At 40.1% G+C, this 22,760-nt stretch overlaps 1 protein-coding gene across 1 annotated transcript in view; it reads right to left on the bottom strand.

The window, feature by feature from the left end:
* CENPC (centromere protein C) overlaps positions 1-22,760 on the bottom strand; it is a 58,970-nt gene that overhangs the window by 15,776 nt on the left and 20,434 nt on the right. Inside the window, exons 6-12 of the mRNA XM_004590857.3 lie at positions 18,946-19,225; positions 16,889-17,104; positions 12,731-13,320; positions 10,485-10,655; positions 4,937-5,234; positions 3,269-3,409; positions 2,265-2,347 (exon numbers count right to left, since the gene is read on the bottom strand). Of these exons, the coding sequence (XP_004590914.2) occupies positions 2,265-2,347; positions 3,269-3,409; positions 4,937-5,234; positions 10,485-10,655; positions 12,731-13,320; positions 16,889-17,104; positions 18,946-19,225 (1,779 nt within the window). The remainder of the gene's footprint in view (positions 1-2,264; positions 2,348-3,268; positions 3,410-4,936; positions 5,235-10,484; positions 10,656-12,730; positions 13,321-16,888; positions 17,105-18,945; positions 19,226-22,760) is intronic.

Here is a 22,760-nt window from a genome sequence, read left to right as displayed (position 1 = left end):
TTAGCCAGTTTTATTGTGCGGTATCCACTAAGAGTGTTACATAACATTGCATAAAATGCATAAAATTAAAAAAGAATGATTTTCATAAATATTCAAACTATAGTCAAAAAGGTAAATCTACTTACATCATCAGAAAAATAACTTGTAGATACATTTTTCAACCTATAAATGTATAGAAAATTCACCCTCGTTTCCCAGTACTGATGGAAAAATATGAAAACTGGGGTTGGTACTGTGGTTTAACAGGCTAGCCTTCCACCTTTAGGAGCTGACATCCCTGGACATCAGTTCATGTCCCAGCTCCCTGCTTGTGGCCTGGGAAAGCAGTTCGGCAATCGTGCAAGGCCTCTGCACCCTGCACCCGCGTGGGAGACCCACAAGAAGTTCCTGGCTCCTGATTATATCATTTCTCACTGTTGCGGCCATCTGGGGAGCAAACCAGTGGATGGAAGATCTTTCTGTCTCCCCTAAATCTACCTTTCCTATAAAAATCTTTAAAATCATTAAAAATTTCTAGTATTAAATATAAGCCATGTTCTCCTCAAATGGTTAAATGAAGTCAGAAAATATTAACACCAACATAAAGCAATTTTCCAAAAAAGCCCACACCAGGTGTTTATTTCCTACTCAAGATAACATAGCTAGGCAACAACAGAGTATGATTCAATTCCAGGCCCTTGGTCCTGAAGAATAGTCTTTTATTTTTTTTTTTAATTAATTACGTTGCATTATGTGACTGAAGAACAGTCTTTTGACTAAGGCAGTCTTTCAATAACTTCTGGGGTCAATGAAAAATTATACCTATAAGTTAGAATATATTACAATATTTGTACATATCAAAATCTGTAAAATAAAGCCAAAACCATGCTCAGGAAAATTTGCTGCTTTTCTTTTACCAAATAAAAAGTGGAAAGCATTCAAGTTATAAGGGAAAATAAAGGCCGAGAAAAAAGAAGAAAACATTTTTAAAGGAAAAAACAATTAATAAATTATGAAGGCAAAAAACCCACAAAAATCCATAGTATTCAGGGTTTGGTGAAGTAGTGTATCTATCACATTAATCTGCCTGTGACACAGGCATCCCTCAATGATACAGTTCAAATCCCAGCTACCTCCAATCCAGCTTCCCACTAATGGCTTGGGAAAGCGGCAGAAGGTGGTCCAAAGCTTTGAGTCCCTCCGCCCACATGGAAGACCCAGAAGAAGCTCCTAGATCCTGGCTTCAGTTTGGCTCAGTCCTGGCTGTTGTGGCCATTGGGGGAGTGAGCCAACTGAAGGAAGATTCTCTGTCTTTCTTTCACTGTAACTCTTTTAAGCAAAAGTAAATCATTAAAAAAGCTGAATATATCCTTTAAGTGCATGAAAAACAGTACAAAATGACTGAAAGACAAGCTTCAGTATGAATAGGATAAACTTCAAATCTATTCAATACATAAAATTTACAGAGAGACAGGGAAGACCAAAGAGAGACATCTCCACCTGCTAGTTCACTCCCCAAACAAGCTGATCTGATGCCTAGAGCCAGGAGCTTCATCCAGGTCTCCCAAGGACCTGGGCCATCCTCCGCTGCTTTTTCAGGCCACAAGCAGGGAGCTGGATGGGAAGAGGACAGCTAGGACTAGAACAGTACCCATATGGAATGCTAGCATCTGCAGGTGGAGGATTAGCCCCTGTAGTAGATTCTTTTAAACACCAAAATTTCATTGACTTAGCAAAAGAAAAACCATTGCTCATTCCTCCCCACCTTTTTTTTCTTTAAAAAAAAATTTTATATATTTTATGTAGAAAACAGCATTATGGGGGTTAAAGAGGAGGGAAGAGAGGGAGACAGAGTGACATCTTCCATCCAACTGGTTTACTCCATAAATGGCTGCAATGGCCAGAGCTGGGCAGGTCTGAAGCTGGGAACCAGGAGCTTCTTCCAGGTCTCCCACATGGATGCAGGAATCCAAGGACTCGGGCTACCATCCACTGCTTTCCTAGGCCATAAATAAGGAGCTGGGTGGGAAATGGAACAGACGGAGCATGAACCAGTGCCGACCTGGGAATTCAGCGCCAGCAGGCAGAGAGGTCAGCATGCTATGACAACTGCCAGCCCTTTATTTCTCTTTCTAATTACAGGGTCTTAAAAATCTCTAATTGTAAGGACGAGTCTAATGCACATTTGCCACTAGTGACAATTTGGGCAGAACTGAGTATACTTAACTTCATATTTATAATGCAACAAAAAAAATCAAATCTATAAAAAATAAATAATAACTTACCTAAAATACCCTGAACTTCTTCCTCATCTACATCAGAATTATTCTCTCTGGAGATTAAATTACTCTTGTGCCTGAGAGGTCCACTAAAAACAAAAATAAATAAACACACAATTTGGACTTACATATACACATATATAATGTATATAAGATTGGTAATTAAATATTTCTTATAAAATCAACTGTGTTATGACAAGTCACCAAGAATGTACTGCCTTGAAGCATAAAACACTACATTTAATCCCATGACTATAATGGCTATAAAATTTGATTATTTTAACCTTTAAACTCACAGATAAATTAACTAACTCAAATAATAGCATCCTTTGATAAAATCAGATTACAAGAAAAAAGCTAGAAACGATATCCAAATTCACGCAGAATTTAAGATGTGTTCTAGAAATCATCAGACATGATCCCAGCATTCAAGTCCTGTATCTTTTGGCTTTTTTCCTCAGCCCAGGATTAGCATAGACACATCCACATAAATAGTAATCTTAGCCATTTCATGAAAGTCTGAGTATTCACTATAATTTAGCATGTATTCATTTTGTGAAAGACTATGTGGCCTCAAATATAATATAAAAAACATTCTTCCATATCCCTCTTTTCAAGAGGTGGGTCTCACTGCCCCCTTCTTGAATGTGGTAATCAGTGGCCTGTTTCTAATGGTCAGAATCAAGCAGGAGCGACAGTGTACAACTTCCAAGACTAAATCATGACAGGAATGTGACAGTCACACTTACTCTTAGATCACATGCTTTGTGACAAGTCAGGTAATACACCAAGCAGTGTGCTATGACAGCACCACCCAGTCAGAATCCCTGAGGTAGAACTAAATAGCTCAGTCCCTCCCAGATCTCTGACAAAAAGAAACTAAGAAACAACAAATGTTTTCAAACTCCTAACAAAAGTTAGGTTTTGAGTAATTTGTTACAAAGTAAAGGATGAATAATAAACATTATTATAATAAAGTAAACATTGTTATCCTTAGAATATATGCATACCTTTCTTCCAAAACCAAACGTTTAGGTTCTACAGAATCCAACGTAAGCTCTGTGGAAGCTTTGCATTCATTATTCTGAGATTTTAGACAAGTATCTTGTGCCGTCATAACACTGTCTTGGTCCTTTGAGCTCTCCGTAGATCTACAAAAATTAGAAATTTAGAAACGTTTTTACGTCTTTGAAAAATATTTTAAAAGTAATAGGTGATAATATGGACAATATGTATCGACTATAAAAAAATATCAGAATACCCTGTTATGGTCCTGGAACTTACAACAATCTTAGGATGGAACTTGGAGCTAATCAGAGTTCTGATTTTAGATGGACTCTGAGAGACGTCCCTAAAAGCAACATTTTACCATTCAATACAGTACAGTTTACTGGAAGATTTATAGAAAACTGCAACTGTTTTCTCTGATACAAGGAGAAGAGAGGTGTTGGGGGAGGGATCTAACTCACTCTTTGGTAGTCAGCTAATCAGTTTACCTCAAATACATGCACACATGACATACTTCTTAGAAACAATCTATTTCTGAAATGCACTATTACATCCCAGGGACTTTCAACAGAATCAAAAGAAGTAAAAGAGACTGTGCAGTGAAAAAAACACATTCTTCACACATTTTTCATCATATTCAATAACAAAAGGAAAGCAGAAGTGACAGTGGTCAGGGCAAGTGCTTCATAATGGTAGTTAAGATGCTGCTGTTTTCTACATCAGAGCCTGGGTTTGGGTCCAGCTGCAGCTGTGGCTAACGCACACCCTGGGAAGCAGTGGTGAAGGCTCAAACATTGAGGTCCCTGCCATCACATGGAGCCCTGGAATGAGTCCGGGCTCTTGCACTCAGTTTGGCCCAGACCAGGCTGCTACTGGCATCTGGGGAGCAAACCAGTGAACCAGATTCAAATGGTCTCTCTTTCTATCTGTCCCTACCCTATATAGGAATACAAATTTAAGAAACAGGGAAATGATCGGTAAAACCTAAGCTGACTGTGTACTGGGTTTCTTTGTTGTCTTTGTATCCTATAATGATATACACTAATATATTTCAAGTAATTCAGCTATTTATTTCAATTCTCAGAACCTTGCTGTTTGCATACAAAGAATTTATAAAATGTTTATTCAATGCATTCTATGGCAAAAAGCAAGACTGCATAAAAACTATTTACTTTCCTCAGTAGGCTGTTGGGACTGATGAGATCTCATTAATGTCACTAGTGATAATCAGCACACAGGGAACATCAAAAGTCGTAAAGTATTAAAAGATATATGACTTCCTAATTACTAAGATCACAATATTAATTAAAAGCAACTCAACAACTATTACTGAAAAATGACTAAGAATGAATTTTATGTTACAGAATTCTCATCACAATGTCTTCAAAAAGCAAGGAACTTTTCAGTAACAATACTTCATTTAGTAAATTTAATACTCAAAATCCCAGGTTCTCTGATTATTCCCCGTTGTGTTAGGACACAAGTTCAGAGCACTGCTCCGTATCCGTGTATCATGACCTAATGGCAAAGTCTGGATGTGCTACCATATATATCAGAGACCAGAGCCCTTTATGCTAACATTGCTTCTCTATAAATGATTAAATAATGCTGATATACTATCAAATACTGAACAATAAAAGTAACTGTACAGTACATGTAACAGACATTACCCTGAACAACTGGATTTTTTCTTCTTAGCCAAGTGTGACTCATCATTTTCCATTGGCTCATCACTCTGGGAACAATTGGGAACTTCATCACGGACCGAGAGAACTTTAGAATCTTCATCATTTACAGTCTTCTGTACCCGTGAGCTGCCTTGCACACGTGTCTTCTGTCTTTTAGGTGGGGCAGTTTTCTTCCCAGTATTCTTGGACGACTGGTTTGCTCTCTTAGCAGGTTTCTGTCTACTGCTGTGATGCACTGGTAATTCATTTCTTATTGGAGAACAATTGCTGTGAACAGGACCTGAACATTCAATGAAAACCTAAAATTACTGCAACATTTGCCTAGATGACTGGGCCCCAGATAACCAGTCACAGTTACATTTACACACACACACACACACACACACACACACACAATCTCACAAGCTAAATCCATTTTAAAATTAAAATCCACCTACCACTCTTTCTCATATCTGCCTCTTGTTTTATTCCTATCGTAATAAAAAAGGGTAGCTATCTAGATATGCGAATCAAAAAAACTGAGTTATTCAAATAACGGAGTCATTGTGCCTGTAGCCAGAATCAGTCCCTAAGTCCTGATTAGTTGTACTTCCTGAATGCTTTTTAAATCTGCTCTTTTCAAACTCTCCTGCCTGTCATGACCAGAAGTCCTCATCATGATGTGGGTTATTAAAACAGCTTTTTAACATCAGTTAAGACTTGAAAGTTTGGGCCCGGCGGCATGGCCTAGTGGCTAAAGTCCTCATCTTGAACACACCAGGATCCCATATGGGCGCCGGTTCTAATCCCGGCAGCTCCACTTCCCATCCAGCTCCCTGCTTGTGGCCTGGGAAAGCAGTTGAGGACAGCACAATGCCTTGGGACACTGCACCTGCGTGGGAGACCAGGAAGAAATTCCTGGTTCCCGGGTTCGGATCAGCACAGCACCGGCCGTTGCGGCTCACTTGGGGAGTGAAACATCGGACGGAAGATCTTCCTCTCTGTCTCTCCTCTTCTCTGTATATCTGACTTTGTAATAAAATAAATAAATCTTTAAAAAAAAAGACTTGAAAGTTAGAGAACACTTCCAGAGCAAGAATCAAAAGTTAGCTATGTGCATGCAATGAGGAAAATGGAATGTTTCAAGCAGAAGTGCCACGTACGTAGATCTAGAACTTCATCTTCTACTTAAAGAGAGAGCCTTCTCTAGCCTTGTTCCATAATCCATTCTTTACATGGCTTCAAGAATCTTTAGGGAAAAAAACTGGATCACTACAACCCTGTTTAAATCTTTTAAGTCCAAATACCTTCAAAATTAATTTATTTCAACATCTAAAGGTACTATTCATTAACGATATTTCTGAACACATCCAGCAAGCAGTACTAAACTATTTGCAGCTTCTCTGCAGCATGGATTCCCCAAGCGCAGTCTCTAATCCAGTGATGTCAGAATCACCCGGCAGTCGGGGCCCGGCGGCATGGCCTAGTGGTTAAAGTCCTCGCCTTGAAAGCCCCGGGATCCCATATGGGCGCCGGTTCTAATCCCAGCAGCTCCACTTCCCATCCAGCTCCCTGCTTGTGGCCTGGGAAAGCAGTCGAGGACGGCCCAAAGCTTTGGGACCCTGCACCGGCGTGGGAGACCCGGAAGAGGTTCCTGCTTCCCGGCATCGGATCGGCACGCACCGGCCCATTGCGGCTCACTTGGGGATGGAAGATCTTCCTCTCTGTCTCTCCTCCTCTCTGTATATCCGGCTTTCCAATAATAATAAAATCTTAAAAAAAAAAAAAAAAAAAAAAAAAAGAATCACCTGGCAGTCTGTTCTCCACTCGCCCTTCCAGACCACGACACAGGCTACTTGTGCCGGCAACACTCCATCCTTCCTCCTTACCCCACCAATCACCTTGCTAATTCCTGATTCACTCTTCCGGAAGCTCTCCCCAGCTTTCACGTTGCAGGGTTGACTCTCTCACTACTTTCATAATTTTATTACACAGTTGTTTGTTGAGCTCTATCTCTTCCAGTTCAAGAAACTGACTGACATTTTATTTGTCTTCAAATTCCTAATGCTTTACAATACGGGCATGACTATGGTGAAGCAAAAATAGTCTCTGGTGGACAACAGAACAAAGTATTCACTTTCTAGGTGGCACGACTAAGTACAGGGCCTGAACTCACACAACCCTGAGACAGAATGTTCCTTCTGTTTTCAACTGCTGTGCCTTACCTGCATTGCTTGGCATTACTTCTGGTGCTCCTTCCATCATGCCTACCTAAGAATAAGCTCTCAAAAGCCTTTCCATGTAGATGAAAGGGCACGCTTGGCAAATGCGCACTACAGGCATGGGGGGGGGGGGCAGTGCAGGAGTTCAAAAACGTAACGATCTTGGGGCAGGTCCTGTTATTACTATTATTACTTTTTTTTTTTACTTGACTTCAATTTCTTCTATTAAATGAAGGACTTTTCGTAATACATGACAGTCTTCTGTGACACCTAGCTTGGTCAGAAACATCTAGCTCAGGACTACTATACATTCCTTTTAATAGGAGTTTTTGCACATTTATGAAAGATTTGTATGATTTTTCTTTGGTGTATGTTCACAGTCGTAATATAGCATCTTGGGCAACGTAGAACAGAAAAAGTGATTTCCCAAATGCAGTAACATTAATAGCTAACATTTCAGTATTAACTATAACCCACCTACTATATTGATTAAATCTGTAGAAAAACTAAATGAGGTAGATATTAATGACATGTAAAAGTGAGCAAATGAAAAAAGTGCTTTGTACAACATTGAAAGAGTCACAATTTAAACCCAGATTTGATTCCAAAATCCTAGAAGGACTTACCTGCTGCTATTAGTCAAGAATCCCAGTGACTCAATAGTTATAATAATTCAGTAACTCACAGCAGATGGCTTCATGGTAGTGCCATATTTGTACTAATATTTCAGTTGATCTAAACTGTCCTCAATCAACAATGTTTACATTTATAGATATTATTTATCTACCAATCTTAATCCTCAAAAAAGGATTTTTCTAGAACAATACATGTTACACATTACACAACAGTTAGTTTACCAGCCTTAGAATACTATTCTTGGAAAGAACTATTAATAAAAGGAACTTTTGGGTTATGTCTGGAAATTTGAATTCTGTATCATTTTCTACTAAGTATGGTTTACTATGCCTAAATAAACCATTCAAAAAATATGGTCTGTGCTGAATACTTTCTTTCAGGGAGTCTACAATTTTGGTGTTTACCACTCGAAGAGTACCTATACAAACCAGGCAATCTTAAGTCATGGGCCTGGGCCTGGCACGATGGCTCAGTGGCTAAATCTTTGCCTTGCAAGCACCAGGACCCCAATATGAGCACTGGTTCACGTCCCGGCTATTCCACTTCCTATCCAGTTCTCTGCATGTTGTCCGGGAAAGCAGTAGAAGAGGGCTCAAAGCCCTGGGATCCTGCACCCACATGGGAGACCTGGAAGAAGCAACTGTATCCTCTGGTGCATGAGCCAGATTAAGTACAGACTGGTTGGGCGTTGCTGCATCGGTTGACAGGTGCTGGAACTGGGGGCAAGTCATGTCAGGCTAGAACGGAGAACCACCTGGAAAGTGCAAGGTCCAGGGTTTGGAGTGGGCCTCGAGGAGAAGTTGTGGTAACCTCTCTGATGGGCTGCAGCTCCCACTGGTGTACATGAGAACCAGGAGTGGGGAAGGGCATGGTTGGATAGACTGTGGTAGCTGTCAGTATTAGTGTGAGCTGGAAAGTGGGATTGGTTGGGCTGAGTTAGGCTCCAATGCCCATTGATACGTATGAGAGCCAAATGGGAGGCAGGACAGACTAGACCAGTCTGTAACACTATTGCACGTGCAGGACCCAGTGCTGGGTACGGGCCTGGCAGTGGTTATGGGGGGGTCACTTCAAGTAGGCTGCAGTTCCCACTAGTGTGCGTGAGAGCTGAGTGTATGGTGGGTAGAGTTAGGCTTGGTCACAGCATCCACTGGTTTGCATATGAGATGGGGCCAGGGATAGAATCGACCAGGTGGCTTCAGCCATCACTGTGTATGTAGGCTGATGCGGGTTGGGTGATGGACTGAGCCGGATCCCACACTGGGTGGCAAACACAGAAGTCAGACTGAGGTCACCTCTAGTGAGGTTTCTTTGGGTACCCCTCCAAGAGGATCACTGGACTCAGAACTCCAACCACTGTGAAAATCATAGGATGCGTCAGAACTGGGTCTCCACAGTTGCTGAGACCTGTGCAGTGAATGGCATGCCCAGATGTTCATGGGGGACATGGCAACCAGTTCATTGCGGCCTGCAGAAAATGTCTAGTACCACAGAGAAAAGAACAAGTTGGACAGCTCTTCAAGTAAAGCTTTGACAGCAAGTATCTGGGTAAATCAACACTATAAGGTGGACTATGTTGGCAAAAAGACCTTGCAAGGATTTCCTCAACCTTGCAGCATCGAAATCAACAGCATCTCAAAACTATCTAAACCACTTAAGCAGTACCCTCAGAATATGCTCCATATCAGGCTCCCTGGGATGACACCCAGCAGCCATCCCCCATATCTGGGTATGGATGTGGCTGGGCTGTTGGAGGCGGCCCTCTCCCGCTTCTCTCCTCGCCTTCCCCAGATACAGGAAGCAAAAAGGAGATTGGAGGTAGTTGTCTCATCCACTTTCCTACATTCCTCGACCCTCCCCCACCCTAATCGATGGTCCATATGGGCATGCATCCCTCTCAACCATGTAAACATTATCACAAATAAAACAAATTACTATTAAAAAAAGGCGGGGGGACCAGCACGGTGGCCTAGTGGCTAAAGTCCTCACCTTGCACACACCGGGATCCCATATAGGCTCCGGTTCTAATCCCAACAGCCCCACTTCCCATCCAGCTCCCTGCTTGTGGTCTGGGAAAGCAGTGGAGGACGGCCCAAAGCCTGGGGACCCTGCACCTGCATCAGATACTTTTGGTTTGGGATCTGCTTTTCTGCATTTGTATCACAATACCTGGAATATTAGATATGTTAGCATTTCAAGAATTTCTCTATAACTGATTGAATGTCGTTACTGATGACTCAGTTTAGCTTTGTTCTGGTGAAATTTCTTTGGATAATGTGAATATAAGTCAAATACACAGGGACCGACACAGGGCTCAGTAGGTTAATCCTGCGCCTGTAAGTGCTGGCATTCCGCAGGGACACTGGTTCATGCTCCACTTGCTCCACCTCCAATCCAGCTCCCTGCTTAGTGCTTGGGAAAGCAGCATAAGATTGTTCAAGTCCTTGGGTCTCTGCACACCCACGTGGGAGACTCGGAAGAAGCTCCTGGCTCCTGACTTCAGACTGCCTCAGCTCTGGCCATGTGACCATTTGAGGAGAGAAGGAGTGGGCAGATCTCTGTGTGTGTGTAAATCTGCCTTTTTAATAAAAAGAAATGAAAACTTTTAAAAAAATATATGTCAAATATAAAGCTCTTTATACAGTGATTTCCTGAGAGCTCTCAAAGAATATCAGTTAAATAAAAATACTTACTGTCCTGCGATTTTACCACCCACCAATCAGATGGATGCCTGGAAATTCTTTGACTTCTCATGACAGTCAAAGTCACTTCCTCAGCTACAAGTCTGTTTTTGGACTCACTGAAAACACGCTTCTCTTTAGAATCTTGTTTACCTTTTGGGAGCTTCTTTTTTTGTTTGCTTCCTAAAATAAAGAAAATCATAAATACCAGAATTTTTAGCAAAACGAAACAGATTTAAAGAGTTGCAAAACATTGAAATTCTCAATCATAACTATTCTTATTCATCCTGCAGGATTCTTTACATCCCAATTTCTCAAAAAGTAAGGATGCTCTCAATATCAGCTCTTTCTGTAAGTTAAATGCAAGCTTTTCACTGATAACTTTCATATGCTCCCAAAGCATCTTTTGAAAAGAAAAAAAAAAAATACATGGCTTTGTCTATTAACAACCAAGAAGCAAAAGCATACAGAATTACTTCTTCTCTGCTTTGAAATTATTATTACCAATCTAATTTTGGAAAGATGAAGTGTGATAAAGTTATAGATCCTGGAAAGGTGGTGGGGGGTAAGCTATTGAAGTTGTCCCAATCTAATTCTAAATATCCTTAAAAACTGAGGTCAAAGAATCAAGGAGTAACAGAAGAGGCAAGAGAAACCTGACCCACATGCCAGCTGGTAGCTCTGACTGACGCTGGAGAACTGGAGCATGAAGAGGCAGAAACACTAACGGCAGCAGATTTCACGCCAGAACCACTGGGAAGCAACGCAGACAGTAACACTTCTCATCAACAAACTGTGAGGTAGTGGATGTGTGTTGTTTTAAGCCAGTGGGTGATGGGCATTTCAATAACAGAAAATCATTATATCTGGTGTTCGGAATAATTAGAGCAACGTGCTCACTAATCAATCTAGATTTTAAGAGGAGTACTTCTGAAAATTAGGGCGTAGAATACAGCAGAAATTCAATGTCTAATACTTGCAATTATCTAGAATTCCTCAAGCATACATCCTTCATGCAATGTGTTAAGAAATGCGGCTAAATCAGAATTCTACCTGCTTACAACAAAGCACGGTTTTTCCCTCTACATTAAGCAGAATATTTTGAAATTACATGAAGGCACAGACAAAGCTAAAATCTGTGAGAGACTATACCAAGAGTTAAAAATCAGTAATTTGATGCTCATTTAAGGAATTTGTTTTTATAAAAAAATAATTTAGATATTTTGCTTTAATACCTCTTTCTCCTCTTCATATTACCAATATAGTATCTCCAATAAGACCCTTCAGCTGGGCCTTCAAGTGTCCTGTTTGGACACTAAATTAGACACAAGACATGAATCACATGCAACTCCAACAACTATTGAAATGCTAGTCAGGTAACTGCTTTCCATGCGTCTGTTTTCATCCTGTGTGTGTATGTGCATGTATATTTCTCTGCTGGTCTACAGACCTCACCAGAATGATTTATTAAGAGTGGAAATTGTGGCTTAGTAATCCTTCCAATTCTGTGCCTAGTCCAGCACTGGGCATTAATAACTATTAGAAAACTGAGTGACTAATAAAAGGGTAAACTTTTACCTCTATTAGAAACAGCCTCTACCATCCTGTGTTTTTCTTCCCTTGATTTATATTTTAATAACCCTAAAAAATTTATGGTTCTGTATTATTTATTTGTGTTCTGATAACTGATTTGCTTGGTTGCCTTTCCCTTTCACTTTTCTATTGCCTGCCACCTTAGGAACTAAACAAAAACCAAGTGTGTTAGAATTAACCTACACTTAAGAGATTCTGGGCCCGGCACAGTAGCCTAGACGCTAAAGTCCTTGCCATGCGCAAGCCGGGATCCCATATGGGAGCTGGTTCTAACCCAATAGCCCTGCTTCCCATCCAGCTCCCTGCTTGTGGCCTGGGAAAGCAGTCGAGGATGGCCCAGAGGCCTTGTGACCCTGCATCAGTGTGGGAGACCCAGAATAGGCTCCTGGTTTCAGATTGGTTCAGCTCCAGCCATTGTGGCTGCTTGGGAAGTGAATCAATGGACGGAAGATCTTCCTCTCAGTCTCTCCTCCTCGCTGTATATCTGACTTTACAATAAAATAAAATAAATCTTAAAAAAAGAGAGAGAAAGATTCTGGAAATGAGTTTATTAAGTATCTGAGGCTCTTTGTAGATTTAGGTTTACTTTGACCACTTGCCTAGCTAAATAAGGATACGTAAAAACAGTAGAATATTGCTCAGTTGCATTTAATATAAACACTTACCTTTAGGTGAAATCTTTTTGGGAATATCATTTTTCTTTGCTTCTTGATCATTACTTCTACCCAGATTTCTCTGTAACTTGTTGTGTGTAGTATGTGACATATTTGTGCTTTTCTTTTTAGCATGTCCCACATCAAGCTGTTCTTCAACTATGTTGCCCTTATATTTTCTTTTTTGTTTTGCAGTTCTTTCATTTCTAGATGACTTTTCTTTGTTCTTGGAATATATTTCACATTTTGTAGATGTACAATTATTTTCCACTTCATCTGTCAAAGTACAACTTATACCTCGTCTTTTTTCATCATCAGAGAGAGATTTCTGTGCTGGCTGAGTTTCATGTGCCTGGCTGTCACCTGTCGAGGTCTTCGGGGGTACATTGCCATCTTTTTCTCTTGATTCCTTGGCAGCAGGGTTCTCAGCTGGGGATACTGGGCATTGTTTCTGAGTCCCAGTCTTTCTTGGTATGGTAACCCAAGAACGACTCGCAAAACTTGTATCTGACTCATCAATAATAAATTCATCTTCTAGTAATTTCATATCACTTGCAGGTGGCAAATGAGGTGCAGCAGGTTCTGTATGCCTAACAACGGGACTAAAACAGGATGTTATTTCAATAGCTCAAGTAAAAAAAAAGTTTTGCCTTTGGTAAAGAAACTAAAGCAATCTTTATAGAGTATAAAAGCCTGTTTGATTATTGAAGAACATTTCAAATGTTTACTCAATTTTCTCGTTGGTATAAATATTCCTACTTTTTCATATGTATAGCATCAGATCATCTCATTTACAATACCAACAGAAGAAAAGCAATCTACATGTCAACTAATTTGATGTCATCTCTACTAACATATATATTAAAAAACTGAAACTCAGTCATGTATAAGATACATTGATTCACAATCCAAAATGAATGTCAATATAGACACTGAATTAAATTATGCATTATAGACAGATAGCTTTGTGCCTTAATTCCTTCACATCAAAAATAAGGATAGAAAAAATTTTTCTAAGAAATCCCCAAATAAAATATTTTAAGAAAATACTATTAAACTTAGTTATAAGATACGAAGGATAGCTTCTTTCTAATATTTTTTTTAAATATCTTACAGGGCTTCACAGATACTGTCAAATATATACAAGATGAATGAAAGCTAAAAATGTAAATATTATTAGACTGCATTACATAAAGTAGATTCCAAGTTTGAAACATTTTCATTTATATTTCAATCTTATAATCAAGATATAGAGTATATTGAGGAAAGGAGTATGAAGATAAGACACCTAAAATCCACAGAAAACAGGAAAAATACAAAACAACTCTCAATAAAAGGAGACAGTGCCACAGAATCTGTTATAATGAAGTGAAACTATATTTCCATACTTTTCTTCCTCCACATTAACATTTATTTTTACTAAAATAAATCCCCAAATTAAATTTTCCACTTCCAGTGTTACGAGGATAACATTATTATACAATTTTAACTATAATCCTATACTTCATCATTTAATGTTAACTCCAATACTTAAATAAGCATAAAAGCACACGCACGCACGCACACACACAGACTTAACATGATGCCCGCATTTAATGAAGTGGTAGAAAAATTAAAAACTAATGCATTGTGGCTACACAGCACCTCTTTCAATTATTTGGGAAAGTTTTTGAGAGAAGGAAGGAATTATTCAGATGGCAATCTGATGAACTCTTGCATTTCCCTACATTTAATAACAGCCTTGAGCAGGCCTCATATCATAGTGAGATATGAAAAAAATCAAACCTCAGGATACACTAACAAACTTACAAGCTAGCAAATGTACTCTAGTTTCTGTGTTTTTCATGTGGGTAAGAATGCTTAGCTATTTTTAGCTATAATAGAAACAAAGGCCTTACTGTCCTACTTCCCATCCAGCTCCATGCTAATATGCCTAGGAAAGAGTGGCACGTGGCCTTGGTTTAGCCCCTGCGCTCACGTGGCAGAGCCACTAGACGCTCCTGGCTGTTGCAGCCATTTGGGGAATGAAGAAGCAGATGGCTCACTCTCTGTCTCTGTCTCTTTCTGTAACTCCTTCAAATAAATATCTTACCAAAAAAAATCATCTTCTAATAGCACTACAAATTCACATAATTAACAAACAAAAACAAAAGCAATATAAAGACTACAAGCAATATTGAACAGAAAATTTTTTAACACTGAAACAACCAAACTGTTACAATAAGCCTAATCTACCTTACTGTATACTGTTTTCATTATTTTTTAGTTCCCTAAGTAATGCTAAGAATTTTTAAATGATGTCTCTGCAGCCCAGCCAACAATAACTTCTCAACTATGTTCCCCTTCTGCTTCAAGGGATTTCCATCATGTTATACAAACCAAAGACACTCTTAGGAAACAACATTAACATCATTAAAATTCCGCACAAGAAAATATGACTCCTGGGCAGGTGAGACGTGAAGACTTGGTAGCATTTGAACTACATCCTGAAGGATGGACAGAGGTTGTCCATGATATGATCTAAGAACCATCAGAAGGAAGAGCATAAGCAAAAGCAATGATGCAGGAAGGTCCAGGGAAAAGGGATACATCTGGCCACATTAACTAGATAAAATTAACTTGAGCCACTGGCTTATCAAAAGCAATCACAGGGCTTTCAATGCCTTTCAGTTAAATAAATATATCTATTTTTTTAAAAAGGAAGAATTTATCCAACATGTTATTTATCCAACGTGTTATAAAAATTTACTAATTATGCTCACCAATACACTGACAGACACCAGAATTCTAAACTACTGGAAAAGAATTTACTTCTTAATCTATGAGACACATAAAATCACAAAACTGTAACATGAAACAAAAAACTGTGTAAACCACATTGAAGTCAAACCTGGAAACCTACAAGGTATTTAAAACAAAAATGGTGACTGGAAAATGACAAGGTGAAAAGGTATGCAAAGCAAACACAACTGCAAATGTGGGCAAGTGGACAGAAGCTGGAGTCTAGGAAACCGAGGGGGTTGAATGCCAGTAGATGAAATCTCCAGTTCATCCTACCATTGCTGACTCTCAGTCCTTGTTGTCATCACTTCTATGTAACTCTAACATGCAAACAGGGTTAAGAATCACTATACAGACACTGCAGAGCCAACGGAGGTTTTCAAGTACATAAGAACCTATCAAAATTTTAGAGCTATGGCTGCCATTGTTTAAAAAAAAATTTATTTTTATTGTAAAGGCATATCAGATTTATGCAGAGGAGAGACAAAGATCTTCCATCTACTGGTTCACTCCCCAAATGGTAACAATGGCTTGAGCTACGCCAATCCAACACCAAGAACAAACAGTTTCTTCCGGGTCTCCAACGAGGGTGCAGGGTCCCAGGGCTTTGGGCTACCCTCTACTGCTTTTCCAGGCCACAAGCAGGAAGTTGAATAGGAAATCGAGAGATGGGACATGAACCAGTGCCCATATGGGATCCTGGCACTTGCAAGGTAAGGATTTGGCCACTGAAGCTTTGTGCCAGGACCTAGGGTAGCATTGCTGCATAGCTGGTAAAGACACCATCTGCAACACCAGCACCCTATATGGGGGGCAACTGGTGTCCCAGATGTTTCATTTGACAGTCAGCTTCCTGATAATCGCCTGGTCCCAGCACAGGAAAATGGCTCAAAGGTTTGGGCCTCTAGCACCCACATAAAGGATTGGATAAAGCTCCTGGCTTCAGTCTGGCTAGCCCTGGCTGTTGCAGCCATTTGGGAGTGAACTAATAGATAGAAAATCTTTATCTGTCTCTCTCTCTCTCTCTCTTCCTGTAATTCTAAATTTAGGACTGTCCTTTTACTAGTACAGTCATAAGTAAGCAGAAATTTAAGGTCTATAATAGTGAAATTCAGGTACCCTTAAATAATTCTGCTTGTACATCTGCCATGATTGTTCAATATCACACAAACGAGACAAAACTGATAAGCAGGCGCAGTACAAACTGCATACACTCAACTTCTTTCACATTTAACTTACTATCTATGAAAAGCTGGTTGGCAGTTTTATTAGTAAGAGATTAAAATTTGTGTCAATTAAAATATTTATATTTAAATCAAAGTTAAGTTGGATATGGCCCATAGAAGCTAAAAGAAATGAATGTCTCAAAACAGCTTCTTAATAACTTACCTCAATTCACTTTTTCTTGTTATAGTTTCTAAAAACAAAGTTGAAAAGCTCTTTTTAGCTTGTGGTTGAATTTCAAACTCTGAATCTTGTATTTTCTTTTGAGATGCTTCTGATCGTTTCTTTTCTTGTTGTCCTTCTGATATTTTTTCCTCTACTTCCGATTCCTCATTTTCTGTTTCAGTGCTTTTCAAAATATCTTTGTTTTCAAAGTTTAATCTAAAGGGTTAAGAGAAAGTCAACATGTTCCCCTAAGGTTTGCTGAGTACTGAATCTCCCTGTGAAGTGTTACAGCACATCTACAGACTACTCACTGATTCTATACCAGGCCGTTATTTAAAATTTGTGTTGATTTATAAGTTATTGCAAAATACGACAGGTAAACTGCTCAAGAAGAATCATTACGTATTTGTCAACAAAAACAAAGGAAAAAGTTACCCTTTACACTAAAGAAAAGGGCAGTTTAGAGCACTGGTTGTCAACATATTCTGGAAAAATTATGGAAGATAACACAATTCTACACAGAACTCTACTCATTGCAGAGATCCTCAATGACACAGAAATTGAACAAGTTACCCTGCTTCTAAAGGTCGAAGAGAAAGTCCCAAGAATTGGAACTGGGTTTAGTGCAAATTACCCTCAGTAATAGTGACCTGACACATACTTTCCTTGCAATGCAATAGTAAAGAGGTATACATCTGGGCTGATGCTGTAGTTCAGCAGGTTAAACCTGCACTTGTAATGCTGGGTCCTACATCAGACCCTTATCATAACCCCAGTTCAAGTTCTAGCTGCTCCACTTCCAATCTTACTCCCTGCTAACGTGCCTTGGAGGGCAACAGAAGACAGCCCAAGTACTTGGTTCCCTCCAAGTATTCATGTGTAAGACCCAGTGGAGTTCCTGACTCCAGGCTTTAGCCTGGCCAAGTCCTAATGATTACAGTCATTTGGGAAGTGAACCAATGGATAGAAGATCTCTGTATCTCTGCCTCTCTATAACTCCCCTTTTAAATAAAAATAATTTTAAAAAGGATATCCAAGCATTTCTTACAGACACTCATACAACACATTTTCCAATGGACTGTAGAAAAGAAAAATCTCAAATTTAGACTAAATTACATTTTAATAGGAAAGAAAATCAACATAGAAGCAGCATTTTAAGAATATTTATTTATTCAAAAGAGAGCTACACAGAAATAGAAATCTTCCATCTACTGGTTCATTTCTCCAAATGGCTGCAATAGCCAAAGTTGAATCTGTCCAAAGCCAGCAGCCAGGACCTTTTTTTTGCCTCCCAGGTGGGTAGAGGGGCCGAAGTCCTCTGCTGCTTTCCCAGGCACAAAAGCAGAAAGCTGGATTGGAAGTGAAGCAGAGGGGGCCCAGCAGGGTAGCTTTGCAGCTGAAGTCCTCGCTTTGCACACACCAAGGTCCCATACAGGCACCAGTTCTAATACTGGCAGCCCTGCTTCCCATCCAGTTTCCTGCTTGTGGCCTGGGAAAGCAGTCGAGGCCGGCCCATAGCCTTGGGACCCTGCACCCATGTGGGAGACCTGGAAGAGGCTCTGGGGTCTGGGCTTCAGATAGGTGCAGCACTGGCCATTGTGGCCACTTGGGGAGTGAATTAGTAGACAGAAGATCTTCCTCTCTGTCTCTCCTCCTCCCTGTATATCTGACTTTCCAATAAAAATAAAATAAATCTTTAAAAGGAGAAAAAAAAGGAAGCGAGGCAGAGTGAACTTGAACTGGCACCTATGTGGGATGCTGGTATTGCAAACAGCAACTCTATTCACTTTACCACAGTGCCAGCCCCCAGTGGTATTGACAAGAAAAAAAAAGTATATATGTATGTATACATGTATTTACCTATATATTTATTATTGGTTCACTTCTGAGATGGCCTCAATCTAGACTGCCCATGTAAGTGGCAAGGGCCCCACACCTGGGCCATCTTCTGTTGCGTTCACCAGCCCATCAGCAGGGAGCTGTCCGTCTCAGACTCTGGCTTTATCTGCTATGCCACAATGCCAGCCCCTACAAGCAACATTTATTTTAAAAATTACCTTTTTTTTGTTTTCAAAGAAATCTCTGTACTTGAAGACAGCACATTTTCTGAATTTTCAAGAAAGTAGGTCTCCCTGGCAGCAGATAAAATAGCATTTTGTGACACAGGTGATTTTGCATTCAAAGGAACAGAAGGCGAGCCAACAGATAAGTAAAACTCTTCATCAGATTCACTGTTTTGATCATCTGGCTTTCTGCTGGATACATTTTTCAGGTGTGGTGTATTTCTAGAACCAACGTCAGTTTCCAGAATATCCTGATGAACTTCATGGGCGTGAACTAGAAGAAAATTATATAAAAATTCTTGTAATTAAAAAATAGCATTACAATAAAACACTAGATTAATTAATTATAAATACTTTATAGCAATAGAGTAAAAAATCTGAATTATAAATGTTTTACAGGAGATTCACACAAGTGACTAGGCTTAGAATCAAGGATGTGTGCTTTAAGAACATAAAACACTTTTTAAAAAGAGATTAATTTCTTTGAAAGGCAGAGTTAGAGAGAGGGGGAGAGATAAGAGAAAGAGACAGAGCTTCCATCTTCCGGTTCACTCCCCAGATGGCTTCAATGCCAGAGCTGAGCTGATCTGAAGCCAGGAGTCAGGAGCTTCTTCTGGGTCTCTCACAGTGGGTTCCAGGACTCAAGGACTCGGTTCATCCTCCGCTGCTTTCTAAAGTCTTTAGTAGGAAACCAGATTGGAAGTAAAGCATCCAGGACTCAAACTGATGCCCAATGCGATGCTGGCACTGTAGTCAGCAGCTTTATCTGCTACAGCACAATACTGGTCTCAATAAAATACTTTTGACGTGGTGATTTATGACATGTCATGAGAAGTGGTGATTTATGACATATATGAACTGAGTCTGTCTCTGCGGCGTGCGATGGGCCCCCACCATGCGTCAGGACTGGAGTCTGCCGCCGAGAGCGCTTCGTTCTGGGAAACCGGGTGTGGCTGGAAAGGGGGACTCCCTCTCGCCCAAAATGCAACACACATTCGTGGGGAACATGGCACTAAACCATTTGTAGACGACCTGCTTCTGCGTCAGGGTTTCCTATGTAGCCCTCAACACATGGGATTGTAAAAACAAAAAAAAGAAAAAAATTAACAAAAAAATTATGAACTGAATTTGGCCCATGTTATCTAATGTTTTGAAATAACAGAAATCCCCAAATCTTGAGATATAAATAAATCTACATACAGCTAAAAAAATGAAATAACTTAAATAAATCATGATGTCCTTTTTTCTTTAAAGCTGTAAATTGTTAGGGCAGGGCCCACGCCATGGCCTGGTAGGTTAAGTGCCAGCATCCCCAGTTGTTCCACTTCCGATCTGGTTCCCTGCTAACGGCCTGGGAAAGCCACAGAATGGCCCAAGGGTTTGAGTCTCTGACCCATGTGAGAGACTGGAAAGAAGCTCCTGGTTCTTGGCTTCAGCCTGGCCCAGCCCTGGCTGTTGTGACCATTTGGAAAGTGAAAAAGCAGATGAAGACCTCTTAATACGTAATTCTGCCTTTCAAGTTAAAACAAAAAAGTTTTAAGGTAGATAGCTAGATGAGCACATACTTACACATACACACAGATATAATAAAGATATAAACACATGCATATTTCCAAATATTTATGTTAATATATATTCCCAAGCCCTCAACTTTCAAAAACTAAAGAAAAAAATAGTTGGATAATATTTCTACTAAATCACATGCTTAAAAAGCAACGCTACTGTGCTGCCGCAGCAGTGTAGCAGGCTAAGTCCACCTGTGGCTCTGCTAGCCTACATGGGCACCGGCTTGTGTCCTAGGGTGGTCCAGTGCCCTGTTAATGGCCTGGCAAAGCAACAGAGAATGACGACACCTGGAAAAATGCCCCTGCTCCCAGCTTCACACCAGGCCAGCTCTGGCGGTAGAAGCCATCTGGGGAACGAAACAGCAGAGAGACGATCTCCTGACCTCTCTTCCTCGCACTCTCTGTAATTCTGACTTTCAAGTTAAAAAAGCAAAACTCAAAAAGAATACTAAACATTTTAAAATACAATCAAAAAGCCTTATGGTTCTAGAACACAGTCCATTTTTCAGCTTTTCTCTCCAAATTCAACAGAATTCCACAAAATGATCCATTAGTTACCCCAAAAAGTCTCTGAAACTGACAGAAACAAAGTGATCCAATTAGAAACCTCAAGACCAAGAGCCAATATGGTGAGTTTCTGGAAGATACCCCCTGCTGGGCACTGGCTAAGCTACAGTTTGCACCCACAAACAGGTAAAAGCAAGCAAGGGAAATCCATTAAAAACCCAGTGTAAAAACTTAATTCCTACTCCAAAACTGGGGTACGAAGCATTGCATTGACACAGCAGCAAAACCTGGGCAGAGCTATGGGACAGCAATAGCAGAGAAAGCCACAGAGCACGCCAGTGCCTGCTCCAACCAAAAGAAGTGGCAGTAGCTATGAGTCAGAGGCAACCAAGGGCGTCCAAATACTTGGACTCGTTAGGCCTGTGGGCAATCTGGATGAAATTCCAGGCTCCTAGGTTCAACCTGGTCCAACCCGGCCCATTGCAGTCATTTGGCCGCGGCTGGCCTAGCAGATGGGAGATATACTCTGTCCTTCCCTCTCTGTCCTTCTGGCTTTCAAATAAATTAATCTTTTTCAAAAAGTAGTGCCTTCATAATAGGATATAATTATAAATTATAAATCACAATTTTAAATGGATCTGACACAACTGACCACCTAGAAGAAAACAAACTTGCAATATTCTATCATTATATAGCAAAGTAAATACCAGATGGATTAATGACTTAAAAACACATAGATGAAAAAAGCTAAGCCAATATAAACCATTAAGGTAAGACCTTCTGACTGAAACAGGATATTTACAGCTATAAAGTCACACATTTAATAGGCAAAACAAAAACTTCACTTATTGTATGGATAAAAATAATATAACTACACAACTGTAACAGTCAAGGACTGATTTGGAAGATATGACACAAAATTATGCAGAAATGGTTACAGATACTCAAATATCTCTTACAAAGAAGCAAGTATAATAGGAAAAGAACATGAAGAGACAATCAGGTTTTTGTCAGACAAGTGCAAATTCCAACATTCAATGAACGTAAGACGATGCTCCAGCTCAGCAAAGTAGCAACGAGCTCACTGAGCACGGGTCAAGGCAGTGAGGAAGGAGAACTCTGGTTCATGTAAGAACAGGCACTCTTCTACTGATGTGCAAGCACATTATTAACAGCTGCTTCTGAGAGGACCAGACCCACACCCAGACATACACACAATTTTATTGCTGAGCATGAAGGATTCAAGGGAAACCACAGCAGGAGGATGGAAGCAATGATTACTTTCCTTTTAAATCTTTCAAGCTGCTACCTAATATGTAATGGTATTATTTTAAATTGAAAAAAGGAAAACAAAGAAACTTTTCAAAGTAGCAGCATATATTACCTTTTTCTTTTGAAAAGCACTGACCAGACTTGGAATCAAAAGCACCTATTCCACAATTTTGCGTGTACTGACTGATGCTGTCAGTCAATCAACACATGCACCACATCTGGCATTTCTCTAATAGATGACTTTGTCTATTTGAATGCTTGTTTGAAGGAAAAACAGACAAGGCAGAGATCTTTCATCTGCTCCTTTACTCCCCAAATGCCCGTAACCGCCTGCTAAGGAACAAGGCAGGATCAGGAGTCAGAAACTCCATACAGGTCTCCCACTTGGGTGCAGGATGCAAGTAACTGAGCAACGCCTGCTGCCTCCCAGTGTGTGCGTGAGCAGGAAGCTGCAATTGCACTCAG

The sequence above is a fragment of the Ochotona princeps genome, chromosome 7, assembly GCF_030435755.1.
Source record: "Ochotona princeps isolate mOchPri1 chromosome 7, mOchPri1.hap1, whole genome shotgun sequence".
Lineage (NCBI taxonomy): Eukaryota > Metazoa > Chordata > Mammalia > Lagomorpha > Ochotonidae > Ochotona > Ochotona princeps.
The sequence above is the reverse complement of the archived record's forward strand: the minus strand, read 5'-3'. Positions and strand labels throughout refer to the sequence as shown.